This window comes from Pelmatolapia mariae, linkage group LG12 (assembly GCF_036321145.2).
Source record: "Pelmatolapia mariae isolate MD_Pm_ZW linkage group LG12, Pm_UMD_F_2, whole genome shotgun sequence".
In the NCBI taxonomy this organism is placed as follows: Eukaryota; Metazoa; Chordata; class Actinopteri; order Cichliformes; family Cichlidae; genus Pelmatolapia; species Pelmatolapia mariae.
The window spans coordinates 879,695-896,039 of record NC_086237.1 but is presented as its reverse complement, the minus strand read 5'-3'; the positions used below and the strand labels follow the sequence as shown (position 1 = coordinate 896,039).

At 38.2% G+C, this 16,345-nt stretch overlaps 1 protein-coding gene across 2 annotated transcripts in view; it reads left to right on the top strand.

The window, feature by feature from the left end:
* The window catches only part of fras1 (Fraser extracellular matrix complex subunit 1), a 323,395-nt gene extending 308,623 nt beyond the window's left edge, over positions 1–14,772 (top strand). For both annotated transcript variants that reach the window (XM_063490043.1, XM_063490042.1), the window contains exons 72-73: positions 260–406; positions 11,518–14,772. In XM_063490043.1, coding sequence (XP_063346113.1) covers positions 260–406; positions 11,518–12,102 — 732 coding nt within the window. In that variant the 3' untranslated portion in view covers positions 12,103–14,772. The remainder of the gene's footprint in view (positions 1–259; positions 407–11,517) is intronic.
* The last annotated feature ends 1,573 nt before the right edge of the window (positions 14,773–16,345 follow it).

The following is a 16,345-nucleotide window of genomic DNA, read 5'->3' as shown; positions in this document are numbered from 1 at the left end:
CACTTTTCCCCATGTAAAATCCTCTCCCCTTGTCTCCTCTTGTTATCCTGAACAAACTATCATGCACTGGTTCAGTATTCTCAGTCTACATGACTCTTAGACTCAAAGCCACGAACTGTAAAAATGGAAGCTCTTAACCCCAGGGTTAAATTAAAGAGCATGGCTATATGACCCTGTGAAGTTTACAGCTCAAGAAAAAAGAGACTACAGTGTTTCTGGACATGTGCTATCATTTCCTCTCTTCATGTTTCCTCTGCAGGATCGTAAACAGCCTGATGTCTGTGACAAATTTTTCCACGACGTTCCTTTCGAGGCTCACTTTGCCTCAGACATCCCAGAGCTGCAGTCCATGACGGCCATGCCAGGTGTTGACGGCTTCACGATGAAGGTTGATGCGCTCTACAAGGTGTGTGGAATCAGAAGCAGTACGTGTGGTACAGCGCTATCTAGCATATATATATGTATATCTATATATCTATATATATATATAATGTGTGTGTGTGTGTGCGTGTATATCTGATGTGAGAAGTAGCTAAGTAGCTGCATACCAAAACCATGATTAAGCTACTAGAATAAACCAATTCATAAGTTAATATGTAAGTTTGATTGATAGATTTAGTCCAGACAGTAAAGACTTCTCGTTCAATGAGCCACAGCAGCTTTGAACTTTGGGAGATGCTTAAAATAGTTACTTTGATAAAATCTCAATCAGCAACAAGAAGTATGGCAGATAGACCTTCATGAAATGGCAATGAAAGATCAGTTATATTGTAACAGAATACGTGGAATCTGTGGGCAAGTAATAAAAGTTTGATATCAAAAGCTGGTAAATATACATTTCTTGAACTGCTAAAGTCTGACAGTTTAGCGTTCCTTAAGCTTTTGCATTCATAAACGGTGACCCGCAGACAGAACAGGAAATCTTATCCACTGTTCAGATATCTTAGCTTGACCAACGTGTAGAAGGAGGCTCGCAACATTCACAAAAAGAGTGGGTGTGGGACAGTAGCGGTTTTTGATACGGGCGACACGGGCGGTTGCCCGGGGCGGCATCACGGCGTCGGCAAAAAAAAATAAAAAATTACTGGTACTCATGCTGCGCCGACATCAGCCAGCGCATATTGGGAATGGCATAGGCACCGATCAGTTTTCTGCCGCCCGTTTGCGGGGAGTAAGGGCGCCCTTCGTTTGAGAGGTGCGCCTGCTGCTTGCGGCACAGGGAGGAGAGGGCGGGGCGGTGGGGGATTCACTGGCTGGCTGGAGCAGCATCTAATAACCAACTCGCAAAATAACACAAAATAAAAACAAACCAACAAACACGAAAACACCAGACATTATGATACAGACTTATAATTTGCACCGATGTTTTTTCGAAATTCTATACGCGAAAAGTGAGCGCGAGAGCCCTCGGTGCGCCTGCTTGCTGCTGAAGTCAAAGTAAACTTTATTGTCATCTCTGCTACATACAGTCCAGTATATAGAGAGATGAGACAACGAGGCTCCAGTTACAGCAGTGCAAGTAAACAAACAATAAATATAAGAAGAGTAAGAAAATAAATATACACTTTAGGACTAGAGATAAAGGGATCAATAACAATTTAACATTTATAATTTACAGTTTGATGATTTAAAGTCTCACACACAACCTGTCGAAAGGGCATGGGGCCGGCTGCTTCCAAATAGAGCACATTTGATTCATAATGATGTAAATCCAAGCCCATTATGTATTCATGATTTGAATCCTGGGTTGTGTGAAATCCCAAAAATACACCTTAGACAAAGTGAATCTGTGAACTAAGGTGTAGGTCTATTAGGTTATGTTGTGGCGTTCCTCGAGTTGGGGGATAAGTGTTCATACTGGGGTGCAAAATTAAAATCAACGGAAGATGGACAAGAAAGGTTCAAAGCCATCAGGTCCTCAGTTTAGAAAAAAATAGAAAAGAAGAGGAGGAGAAACGAGCAAAAGATACAGGTAAGCAGATGTGTCATTGGATAACAGCAGGTCATCCTGAAACAATCAGAATCAGAATACTTTATTAATCCCTAAGGAAATTGTGTGGGTTACAGTTGCTCCAAGAAGAAATGGTAAAAATAATAACAGTAACAGACTAAACTCCAAACAATACATTATGTTACAGATTTTAATGTTAATTAGTCAGTGTCAATTGTTGATTTGTCCTGTTCTCATTGTATGATGAATTATGATGGCTGTTTGGTAGCCGTTTGCATACAATGCATACTCTCTCTCTCTTCATATGTGTGTGTGTGTTTATGTTTCTCTGGTGAAATTCAGTATGGTTCCGACAACAGTTTTATGTTAATGTACAATCCTTAATATGTTTTATGTGTGTGTGTGTGTGTGGGGGGGGGGGGGGGGGGGGGGGGGGATGCAGGGGCGCCAGAGGGAGTGTTGGCCCGGGGCGCCAAACAGGCTAGGACCGCCACTGGTGTGGGAACTGCAGTAGACTTAAGTAAAAGTACAGATAGTTATGTTAAAAGTACTCTGGTGAAAGTTGAAGTACTGATTTAACTTTACTCAAGTAAAAGTGAAAAAGCACAGTCTCTGAAATGTAATTAAAGTATAAAAGTAAAACTTTTCTCTTTGGAGGATATTTGTACCAGCTGTTCTGTGCAAAACTAACTGAACCCTTGATGTAACTTAACACTGACCATGAACGCCACAGCTGCTCTGCACCAATCCAACATAACTCATTACCCTAAGTTTCACCACAGTACTGCAAACTAACCAGTGTAGCCTGCACTGAACTGCCTAGTGTTTACATGCAACCTGTGAAAAACAAAAAATTAGTATACTTAAAAATAATTTAGCAGGATATCATGTATAGAAACAATATCTTGTCAAAAAAGCTCTAAAATGAATGATAATATTATCCAGTTCATCAAATGTCACTGAGTTGTTCTTACCTTTACATAAAAAAACATGACACTCTTGCACTCACTCCTCTTCTTTATGGCTAGTTAAATGCTAGTTAGATGCTGGCTACCATGACCCACTTTAAACCAGACTATTGTACAGTTTACGTGGCATCTCTCTCTTCTTGTTGTGTGTCATAATCACCAGTGCATTAATAGGATTGTCTTTGTTATTCTGCCCCTCTCAGTTAGTTTGAAGCCCATTTAATTTAATTAAGTGTGCCTATGTAATGGCACACTTATTACTATTCGACGGATTTATTATTCTTATACTTATTGTGTGGATGCTTTTGGCATCCACACTATTGAGTTCCTGTTTCTCTTTCTTCTTTATTGTGTGGATGCTTTTTGCATCCACACTATTGTTTTCCTGTTTCTCTTTATTCTTTATCTTTACTTTATTCTAGTTGCTCCGTAAACTTTTGGCACTTAACTACTTCCACAATTTTCAGCCGATTTTCACCGTTCAAATTTTAAACTATTCTGCTATTTCTGCTAATGTGCGCTATATCTTTTGGTATTTTTCACTATTATACTTTTTAAAATATTAAGCTTTTTTCCTTTAATTTGTCCCATTGAAATGAATGGGAAACTTCCGCAATTCTGCTAAAATTTGCTTGTTTTTGAAACTTAACTACTTCCTCATATTTACACGTAGAACAACCATTCAAACTTTAAAATGTTCTCAAATTATGGGGCTATTCAGGTATAAGTCAGCTTTTTCAAATCTTTTACCGTTTTACTTTTATGCCTCTTAAAGTTTTGAGTTTCATTTTTGTGATTTTTCACAAAATACATGCGTTGTTATGGTTGCTATGGTCTTGGCTTTCAGTGAGCCACTGTAAGTTTTGCAGTGTTCTCTTCATGTCCGAACAACTTCTTGCTACTCGCTCAATTTTCACTCAACTTCCACAAATTATACATCAAAACGTAGGTATTTTTGCTGGCTTTCAGAAAATGTCACTGTCATTATTGTGGGATTTATAGAATTTTGGCAAATCTCCTCAGACCAACACAAGGTTGGAAAAGTCTCAATACAAAGTCAATGGAGAGTTTGTTCAAAATCACCGCTTGATTTCTGTCATGAGAGGCATATTCGAATCGTCATATCTCCTTAACGAAGCGAAGTTAAAACATGAGGCTTGTCCCAGTATATCTTCAGACACTCCTGACGCTCACAATTCAAGAATTTTTTTCTCACCTATTACCGTTCTGAAATGAGTTAGACTTGTTTGAGGGTAGGAAATTTGTCCTTCGCTCAGATTTCTTCAGATTTCAAACTCTGGAAATGAACCACTTTTTTCTCTCGTCATAACTTTTTGTTGGATTTCCACAGAGACCTGAAAATTTCCATGACTGTTCACCAAAGCCTGCTGTCTCTTACGGTGAAAGAATGATATCGATATTCCAAATAGATTTAGAGTTACAAAGCTTTGTTCGAGGGCAAGTCAGGGCAGTTTTCTCTTCGCCTCTACTCAGTTATGGTGCATTACAAGTCAAATATCTTTAATAATTCATATTTTAATGATAAATTGTCAAGACTGTAAGATTCCCCCATGTCTTCTGAACAAAACGGTGTAAGAATGACTGTTCTAGCCCCTACGGTTAGGAAATTATGGCCATTTGTTTGAGGGGAGTCCTGACTATGAGAAATAGACTGCAGAAATCCTGTCTCTGTGCTGCGTGTGTGTAAAAAGAGGTGCACCTGTTTTGGCGGGAAAAAGCACACAGCCTCTCTGATTGGTGGATTCAAATTTAGCAGCTCCCAGGCTGCTTGACTGACCTAGAAACTTGGTTTTCTCTCCCTGTGTGTGTGTGTGTGTGTGTGTGTGTGTGTGTGTGTGTGTGTGTGTGTGTGTGTGTGTGTGAGTGTGTGAGAGAGAGAGAGAGAGAGAGAGCCTTTTTTATGGGAGCATCTTATTGTATGATTCAAATTCAATATATTTAGACTGGTTGACTGAATTTGATCCTGTGTGTCTCTCTGTGCTTGTGTGTTTCCATATGTGTTCATATTTGTGATTGTGTGACTGTTATACTTTTTTTGCTGATTATTTTTCGTTTAACAATTACATTTGAGGGACCCTTAGCATGTTCAGGATTTTTTCAGCTGTCCATTTTGATTTTCCAATTTTTGTATTTAACTTATTACTATTGTGCTAAGTCATAGCATTTCTGCTGATTTACAGTATTTGTGCTAAATACAGCATTTCTGCTAAATCATACTATTTCTGCTATTTTATCGGATTTGTACTTAATATAATATTTCTGCTTAATTATAGTATTTCTGCCATTTTATAATATTTGTGCTAAAACATAGTATTTCTACTAAATGCAGTATTTCTGGGTAATCATTGTATTTCTATATATTTCTGCCAGGTTCCCAGGGAGTCAGTCCTCTATAAGGACTGTAATATTCAAACTTATCTATCAGGACCTGGACGGCTTCCCAGCCAGCCAATCATATCTGAGCCCTGGCACATTCAAATTTGCATATTGGGGCCTTCATGGCTTCTAAGACAACCAATCATGTCTGAGCCTTGGCACATTCAAATTTGCATATTGGGTCATTCATGGCTTCTAAGCCAACCAATCATCTATGTCATATATCTTTAATATTTCATATTTGTATTTTAAATGGTCAACATTTCAAGATTCCCCCATGTCTTCTGAACAAAACGGTCTAAGAATGACTGTTTTAGCCCCTACGGTTAGGAATTTATGGCTGTTTGTTTGAGGGGAATCCTGACTATGAAAAATAGACAGCACAAATCCTGTCTCTGTGCTGCGTGTGTGTAAAAAGAGGTGCACCTGTTTTGGCGGGAAAAGTGCACAGCCTCTCTGATTGGTGGATTCAAATTTAGCAGCTCCCAGGCTGCTTGACTGACCTAGAAACTTGATTTTCTCTCCCTGTGTGTGTGTGTGTGTGTGTGTGTGTGTGTGTGTGTGTGTGTGTGTGTGTGTGTGTGTGTGTGTGTGTGTGTGACACACACAGAGAGAGAGAGAGAGAGACTTTTATGGGAGCATCTTATTGTATGATTCAAATTCAATATATTTAGACTGGTTGACTGAATTTGATCCTGTGTGTCTCTCTGTGCTTGTGTGTTTCCATATGTGTTCATATTTGTGATTGTGTGACTGTTATACTTTTTTTTTGCTGATTTTTTTTCATTTAACAATTACATTTGAGGGACCCTTAGCATGTTCAGGATTTTTTTAGCTGTCCATTTTGCTTTTCCAATTTTTTTATTTAACTTATTACTATTGTGCTAAGTCATAGCATTTCTGCTGATTTACAGTATTTGTGCTAAATACAGCATTTCTGCTAAATCATACTATTTCTGCTATTTTATAAGATTTGTGCTAAATAGAGCATTTCTGCTAAATCATAGTATTTTTACTATATTATAGTTTTTTCTTTCTAAATATAGCATTTCTGCTATAGAATAGTACTTCTGCTGTTATAATATTTGTGCTAAACTGGAGTATTTTTGCTAAAACATAGTATTTATTTAAAATTACAATATTCATAGTATATTACAGTATCTCTGGTAAATCACAGCATTTCTGCTACGTTGTTTTTTTTTTTTTTAAATCATAGTATTTCTGTAATGTTTAAGAATGTTTGGCTAAATATATTCTGTCTGTTATCTTATACTATTTCTCCTAAATTCTTGTATTTTTGAGAAGTTATCGTGTTTCTGGTAAGTTACAATGTTTCTGCTAAGTTTTTCTTTTCTATTGTACTTCTGCCAAGTATTATCTTTCCTCTAAGATATTGCAGTTCTGCTAAGTTACTGCATTTTAGCAAAGTTCCTTTGCTTCTGCAAAGTTTTTACAATTTCTTCAACTTTCCAGCTTTTTCAGCTATTTTTAGCAGACAGCTTCAGCGTTCCAGCATCCACACTGCATTTTCGCAGGAAATGCAAATTTTTCTAGTTATTATTCCAGTTGCCACTTTTTGTACGTTTTTTGGCACTTAACTACTTCCACAATTTTCAGCCGATTTTCACCGTTCAAATTTCAAACTATTCTGCTATTTCTGCTAATGGGTGCTATGACTTTTGGTATTTTTTGCTATTATACTTTTTAAAATATTAAGCTTTTTTCCTTTAATTTGTCCCATTGAAATGAATGGGAAATTTACAAAATTCTGCTAAAACTTGCTTGTTTTTGAAACTTAACTACTTCCTTATACTTTCGCCTAGAACAACCATTCAAACTTTAAAATGTTCACAAATTATTGGGCTATTCATGTATGATTCAGCTTTTTCATATCTGTTACTGTTTTCATCTTATCCCTCTTTAAGTTTTGAGTTGCAAAATTGTGATTTTTCAGAAAATACATGCGTTGTTATGGTTGCTATGCACTTGGCTTTCAGTGTGCCACTGAAGGTTTTGCAGTCTTCTCTTCATGTCCGAACAACTTCTTGCTACTTGCTCAATCTTGACTCCACTTCCACAAATTATACATCAAAACGTAGGTATTTTTGCTGGCTTTCAGAAATTGTCACTGTCATTGTTGTGGGATTTATAGAATTTTGGCAAATCTCCTCAGACCAACACAAAGTCTCAAAAATCCCAATAGAAAGTCAATGGAGAGGTCGTTTAAAATCACCGCTTGATTTCTGTAATGAGAGGCATTTTCGAATCTTCATATCTCCCGAATGAAGCGACGTTAAGACATGAGGTTTGTGCCAGTATATCTTCAGACACTCCTGACGCTCACAATTCAAGAATTGTTTTCTCATCTATTACCATTTGGCCATGAATTGGGTTTGTTTGAGGGTAGGAAATTTGTCCCTCGCTCAGATTTCTTCAGATTTCAAACTCTGGAAATGAGGCAATTTTTTCTCTCGTGATATCTTTTTGATAGATTTCCACAGAGACCTGAAAATTTCCATGACTGTTCACCAAAGCCTGCTGTCTCATACGGTGAAAGAATTATATCTATACTCCAAATAGATTTAGAGTTAGAAAGCGTTGTTTGAGGGCAGGTCAAGGCAGTTTTCGCTTTGCCTCTAATCAGTTATGGTGCATTAGAAGTCATATATCTTTAATAATTCATATTTTAATGATAAATTGTCAATACTTTAAGATTCCCCCATCTCTTCTGAACAAAACGGTGTAAGAATGACTGTTCTAGCCCCTACGGTTAGGAATTTATAGCCATTTGTTTGAGGGGAGCCCTGACTATGAGAAATAGACTGCAGAAATCCTGTCTCTGTGCTGCGTGTGTAAAAAGAGGTGCACCAGTTTTGGCGGGAAAAAGCACAGAGCCTCTCTGATTGGTGGATTCAAATTCAGCAGCTCCCAGGCTGCTTGACTGACCTAGAAACTTGGTTTTCTCTCCCTGTGTGTGTGTGTGTGTGTGTGTGTGTGTGTGTGTGTGAGAGAGAGAGAGAGAGAGACAGAGAGAGAGAGCGATAGCCTTTTTATGGGAGCATCTTATTGTATGATTTAAATTCAATATATTTACACTGGTTGACTGAATTTGATCCTGTGTGTGTCTCTCTGTGCTTGTTTGTTTCTATATTTGTCCATCTTTGTGTTTGTATGACTGTTATACTTTTTTTTACAGATTTTTTTTTTCATTTAACAATTACATTTGAGGGACCCTTAGCATGTTCAGCATTTGTTCAGCTGTCCATTTTGCTTTTCCAATTTTTCTATTTAAGTTATTACTATTGTGCTAAGTCATAGCATTGCTGCTGCTTTTCAGCGTTGGTGCTAAATACAGCATTCCTGCTAAATCATACTATTTCTGCTATTTTATGAGATTTGTGCTAAATACAGCACTTCTGCTAAATCATACTTTTTCTGCTATTTTATGAGATTTGTGATAAATACAGCATTTCTGCTAAATCATACTTTTTCTGCTATTTTATGAGATTTGTGATAAATACAGCATTTCTGCTAAATCATACTTTTTCTGCTATTTTATGAGATTTGTGCTAAATACAGCATTTCTGCTAAATCATACTTTTTCTGCTATTTTATGAGATTTGTGCTAAATACAGCTTTTCTGCTAAATCATGCTTTTTCTGCTATTTTATGAGATTTGTGCTAAATACAGCTTTTCTGCTAAATCATACTTTTTCTGCTATTTTATGAGATTTGTGCTAAATACAGCATTTCTGCTAAATCATACTTTTTCTGCTATTTTATGAGATTTGTGCTAAATACAGCTTTTCTGCTAAATCATACTTTTTCTGTTATTTTATGAGATTTGTGCTAAATACAGCATTTCTGCTAAATCATACTTTTTCTGCTATTTTATGAGATTTGTGCTAAATACTGCATTTCTGCTAAATCATTTTATTTCTGCTTTTTTATGAGATTTGTGCTAAATACAGCATTTCTGCTAAATCATACTTTTTCTGCTATTTTATGAGATTTGTGATAAATACAGAATTTCTGCTAAATCATACTTTTTCTGCTATTTTATGAGATTTGTGCTAAATACAGCTTTTCTGCTAAATCATACTTTTTCTGCTATTTTATGAGATTTGTGCTAAATACAGCATTTCTGCTAAATCATACTTTTTCTGCTATTTTATGAGATTTGTGCTAAATACTGCATTTCTGCTAAATCATTTTATTTCTGCTTTTTTATGAGATTTGTGCTAAATACAGCATTTCTGCTAAATCATACTATTTCTGCTATTTTATAAGATTTGTGCTAAATAGAGTATTTCTGTTAAATCATAGTATTTCTACTATATTATATTTTTCTTTCTAAATATAACATTTCTGCTATAGAGTAGTATTTCTGCTATGTTATAATATTTGTGCTAAACTGGAGTATTTTTGCTAAAACATAGTATTTATATAAAATTACAATATTCATAGTATATTACAGTGTCTCTGGTAAATCACAGCATTTCTGCTATGTTGTACTGTTTTTCTAAACCATAGTATTTCTGTAATGTTTAAGAATGTTTGGCTAAATATATTCTTTCTGTTATCTTATACTATTTCTCCTAAATTCTTGTTTAGAAATTTAGAATTAAAATTTAGCAAAGTTCCTTTGCTTCTGCAAAGCTTTTACGATTTCTGCAACTTTTCAGCTTTTTCAGCTAGTTTCAGCTGACAGCTTCTGCTGTAAAGCATCCACACTGCATTTTCGCAGGAAATGCAAATTTTTCTAGTTATTATTTTTCTTCCGCCTGAAATTATGAACCGTTTCACGGCCCGCAGCTTTGAGACGACCCCCACGTATGTCACACCGTTTCGTGTGGCTCGATCGGGAATAGGGTGCTATGACTTTTGGGAGGGATTCGTCGCACCGTTTTCCCAAAATTCCCAAAGAAAGACCCCATTTTTCCCCATGCATTTCGATTGGGAAGGGCCCAAAAAAAGGTGCCAACCCAGGCCACTTTGAAGGCCTACCGCTCGGCCATACTTTGTCGTAGAAACGTCATTTAAACTTTAAACAGGTCACTAGAATTTGGACTTTTATTGGCCAAATCCTTGTTACCATATCTCTTACGGTTGTTTCACAAGAGCAGTTTAAGTTTTAGGAAAATTGAGATTTTCACGGAATGTTCGCCGCACTGTCAACTGCCAAAAAAACAGAGTGTGGGGAATAATTTAAAAAATTTGTCTTTCTCTTGCTGTCCCATCCAAACCATTTAACCCACATCAATAATTTATACATCAAAACGTAGCTATCGTTGTCTTCTTTCATCCAGTGTTTTTCTTATCAAGATCAGATTTACGGTTTTCTCACAAATGCCATCAAAGCGCAGCCTCCTCCCTCTCTGTCCCCCATAGACGACCATTCTAAAACTGCTCTCGATTTTCAGCTCAAACCTAAAATCGAAGGGTGTCTTTACACTGTCACCACGTCAGTATAATACACTCTACAGGCATGAAAATTTAATATGTTGTAGTCTGGAAGTTCCTGCCACTCACGGTGAAAGAATTATTGCGATCGGACCTACAGTTTTCTCTTGGCAAGCATTTGTTTCAGAGCTTAATTCCTGTTTGCCCAACTCTCTGTCTGAGCCCAACTGCAGAGTGTGTGTGTGTGTGTCCCATCCCCTCCTGCCCCTCACAGGAGTTACTATAGCAACAGGCCCTAACAGCTGAGTACAGGAACAGCTGATGACTCTCTGCTTAAAACTCAACAGTTTTTTGCTCAAACCACATACATCATGATGTGTTCGTACATCTGATCCGGCAGTAGCATAGGCACACTTAAAATTTCTTCGGAAATTTTCGCTTTCTAGTTCATTTTGGTGTTTGAAGCTGTGCAGTGCTGGGAAATAAAAACTTCACTCAAATGTGTTAAACTTAAAATAAAGAGCCTGTGTTAAAAACGTAGGGAGTAGAAAGTAGAGATATTTGTTTAAGTGTAGGTAAAAAGACTCCAATTACGCATACCTGGAATTTCTACTTAAGTACAGTAATGAAGTATTTGTACTTTGTTACTTCCCACCTCTGGGGCGCCGTAGACCAGCAATGACGGGATGGGTCCAGGATTATTGATCTGCGTATCATTCGTAATCAGTCGTGAACACTGAATATACTTTACAACAAACTGTGCAGCTAACATGATCCTCTCTTTCTGGGGATTGACAGGTGGAGGCGGGGCACCAGTGGTACCTGCAGGTAATTTATGTGATTGGCCCCGAGTCGCGGTCCAACCCCAGGATTCAGCGCTCTGTGACGTATCAGCTCAGCCGTTCTAAGCGCGACCTGGTGGATCGCAGCGGCCGGCTGACGCTTGACGAGTCGCTCATCTACGACAACGAGGGAGATCAAATAAAGAACGGCACCAACATGAAGTCGCTCTACCTGGAAGCCGGGCCCTCCCCCACCTTTAACGCCCACGTGGGCAGCTCCGTGGGGGGAGGTGTGGCCGCCATCACCCTGCTGGTCCTGGTCCTGCTGGCCTCCTGCTTCCTGTTCCGCCGCTGCCGACGGTTGGCCAAGAAGAAGAGCAAGAAGAAGGAACCAAAAATCTACGAGGAGTATCCGCTCAACACCAAAGTGGAGGTGTGCATGGACAAGTGTGTGGAGAAGAACTTTGGCACCAAGCACTGCACGGTGAGAAACATCAACGTCCTGAACCGCAACCAGGAGGCCAACAGCAAGGCCAAGGTCAAACAGGTCAACCTGGAGGTCAAACTCCACAACAACCTCAACGACGGCACTGAGGTCTGAAACGCGTGACGAGGAAGGCGAGGAAAAGGTGAAAGTGGAATTTAAAAAAAAGGTATTTTCTAAAAGAAAGTTTGTACTTAATGGAATGAGAGGTTAATGTATTTTTATACCACGTTGAAAAAGGGAAGAGTGTGACGCGCAGGCGACTGGGCTACCTCAGGAATCCATAAAACACACAGCTGTGTGAAACAGCCAAAACATCTGCATCTGATCAGCCAAACTTCACCTCAAACTGTGTTCATTTCATTACTGTGTTACTTGACATTTGCAACCTTTTTAGCACCAAAACGGTGAACCGTAGCTCAGACACTGGTGATTGTTTTTGTAAGAAAAAAAAAACACATTAAAAAAACTCTTTCTGCTGCATTTAGTCACGTCACTGCTATTCATGTCGCTGCTGTGGAGGGGTAGCCAGTGTAATAGTCCTCCTTCAGATGAACGATGGGATCAGAAAGTCCTAGAACAGGCCTTTTAAATGTCTCCCTTTCAAGATCATCTTCTGGAGCATATCCAAATCTTTATTTTAAAATTGTTCCTCTAGCTCCTGCTACATCACTACGTACTCTTCATGTATTTCCTGATGGATGGATCCTCCACCCTTGGGTAGATTTGGGCATCGCGCTCCATTTTCAGTGTACTCTGCCGTGTTCTCTAGAAATGTAGCATGGTTGGAAAATTGTTGGAATTCATTGACTGTAGGTCAAATATCAATGACCAGTCTGGCGGTCGACCAGGAAAAAGAATAGACAGTCAATGAGAAAAGTGCTTCTGCCAAGTTCCAAACCATAAACTGTCAGTGCTGCAGTCCCGGATGCTCATGCAACTACCCCAACTTCACAGTAAGACTACAACTTTGTGATGACTAGCAGTAGTGCTAGCAGCCCTGTTGTTGAGGAAAAGAGTGCCTGATTGTTGAATACATTCACCATTTTCCACGTACACACAGTCCAAACAGTCAGCTCCTGCCATGAAGAGCTGTTTTTCTTTAAATGCAAAGGAACGTAATAAAAACTGACGAGTTAAAACCAGAGACCCAGCTCTCGTCACCAGCAGCACCACCATCAGCAGGATGGGTGGGGTTTTCCAGACATCATTCTCCTCAGAAACACTTCCCACTTCCTCCTGCTCAGGCGTTCCTGAGCTGGATCTCTCCAATTAGTTTTGGGCGTACCCAGTAAACCTCCAATAGTTGGCAGGCAGTCTCCAAACCTCCTCAGCATCTCCTCTGGTCTGAACCACACCGCACATATAAGGAGTCAAATCATCTGTTAAAAAGGCTTCACAAAGACACAAAGCCAGTAGAGAGCTACTTGTGTTGGGATGCCTGTCAGTTATTGTGGCCACGCCCTTAATTCCAATATCCAAAAACACACAAAACAGTTGGCATCTTATTATAAATGGAAAACTATCAATAGAAGCAAGGCTGAAAATGTGCTTTTAATGCTGTTAAGGTGGGCATTTTTGCATGGAGGTCGATGGGTTTGACTCACTTTTGGAGCCATCATCAAGACTCCAGGCCATCCCGACCTGCCCTGGCTCCATGAGGGGGCCTCAGTTTTCCATCTCATGGGAGAGGTTTACCGTCTCTGAATTATCTGCTTCACTGAGTGATTTTTGAATTCTATACCTGAGGATAACGAGTTTATTCGTGTTCAAATCAGGGCTTCTCTAGAAGATTACCTTTAATGTGACATCAGCCAAATTTAATGTTTTAATGTTTTGGGGTTTTTTGGCTTAAAAGCTGGAACTTTCTGATCCCCCTTGTGTTACTAGTATTGCTGACTGATTCTGCAGATGAATTAAACATCAAAATTCTGGCTCCACAAAAAAGAAACGTCCTTCAGAGAAACCTCTACACGAGCTACAGCTGCTGTTAAAGTGTTTGGCACGTCCGGTGTGCTGCTATCGCCCGAGAATGAATGAGTGTAAATAACAAAAATGAATGACAACCTTTTCAAGTGCAATTATGCCATCTCTTTTTGTTATTTCTGCCTTCGTTAGCAGGATTTGCATTTAAAAAAATAAACCTGTTCTTCAAGCCTTACTTAGAGACATTTGTACTGTCACGTTGCTCAACACCAGTTCTTAATTTTTGAGTTTGTACTGTGCTCTGACAGCTGCCAATATTAAGTGCCATGCAGTATTTTTCCTCATGAATTTCAAAATAAATCACCCAAAGTTTTTGTTTTTTTCTGTGTCAGTGTACGTAGATTTTCACTGATCCCGTCCACACGATCGACTGCTTCAGCCTTACTGTTGTCCGAATGAAAATTATCACTTATAGGAGATACGTGTCTACCTGCCTTTGTTCTGCCCAAAGACACAGAATCCATTTTCTCACATCACTCAGATAATTATTTGTATTCATTTATGTACTTTTATGTTACCCTCCTGTGATGTATTATGTTACCACTCAGCTACTGATGTACCTGCAATGTTGCTGTATTATTTTTTTAAGTGTATGACACTGGTTCGAGTGCACTGCTGAAGAAAAACACGTTTGTTCTCATGTGATGCGTCTTTCTCGCTGATCCCACCTCCTGTCATCTTCCCACTGTGTGCCTATCAAACAACACGGGAGTGGGGAATTATGGGAATGACAGTATATTTTTGGTGCTATCATTTTGTGGAAAATGACAACAATGCTATCAATACTGATGCCTGTATTTGGTGCCTTTTTTTAGTAATAAAAAATAATCTGAAACTCAGCAAGTTTTTGATTTAACTTTTATTTATTATTATTAGATTCTGCTACCTGAACCATAAAATTAAAAGATTAAAGATTAAACCACATTTTGTTCTTGGACTCTGCTTGAGTAGCTTAGCATGATTCACAGTTCATAATAATCCATTATACTAAGGCCAGTTCATCCTCTGTCTGAAACAAGCCATCTTACCTCCTATCTGTTTAAGGCAGGAATCCAGTACAGTTTACTTTATGAGCCACATACAGCTACTTGATTTTAAGAGAAACTATTCCTCAATAACATAAACTGCAAATTATTTCAGTTGTTTGAGTATGAATGAGTTTAAGAACATGTTTGTTATAAAACTGGTGATGAAAATAATTGCAATTGTAAAAATGTGTTTCAGTTTTTTTCCTCTGTCGGCCAACACTTTCAGAAATCAATGCAAAAAGTTAGGAGCTAGAGTTAGGAGCAGGTCATTAATTCACAAAAAAAGAAGTCCCATTACTTACTGAAGACCTACAACAGAGACGTGAAATTTCTGATGAAGCTAAAGTTGATCTGGTATTGAATGAAGTACAAATAATTAAGAAAAACCTCCCTTTTTTGCAGTTTAATTGTTTATTATTTACTTATGGTCACAAAGAAGAAAGTAAAAATCCTCCTTTATAATTAGATAAATACAAACTCAAATGAACAACAACACATGAGCCTATACCATACTAACTTATATACTTAACAAAGATTAAGCTTAAATTCTTGGAGAACCACTTTTAGCAGCAGTAAGTTGAAGTAGTTGTTTTCTGTGTGACTTTATAAATCTCTCACATAATTGTGGAGGAACTTGGCTCACTTTTCTGTACAACATTGGTTCAGCTCATTGATGTTTGCAGGCCCTGATTTATGCACAACTCTCTCACTGTCCCATCACAGCATTTCACTGGGGTTGAGGTCTGGACTTAAATAAATAATGACACAGTGTATTTATCTATTGTTCACCTGAGGTTGTATTTAAATATTTTAGAACCTGTTGAGGTCCAGATTTTCCACTTAATGAAGCTGAATTTTCTTTTTCATGACAGCACTACTGATGCAGTGTTTCAGGCCATGCACAACCTCTTCATAAGTGAGACTGCTGTAAAAGAGACACAAGTCACATTCTGTATATTTGACCACCATGCTTTAAGCCAAGTTTCTTCTCATTGGCCCTCATAAACCACAGGTTTGAACAGCATGTGCTCAAAGCACTGTCTGCCTGTAATCACCATGTTAGAAATTCAAACCAAGTGTTTAAGGCAAACTTTTGGCTCATAGGGATTTACTTGTGTTTGTGTATATACTGACATCATTAGACACCATTAGAACAGTAAGTTTGTGATAAATAAGGACAGAGATGGCAGCAATTACCTGCTGTGACATATTTTTAGTCAATAAAGACTGATGAAGTGAGTTTTACTGATGTTCGCCAGGCTTGTCTTAGCATGTAGAAATGTCATTAAATTTATTTGAGTGACTTTAAAAGAGTTTGAAATTGAAAAGGAAAATATATCCTTTAT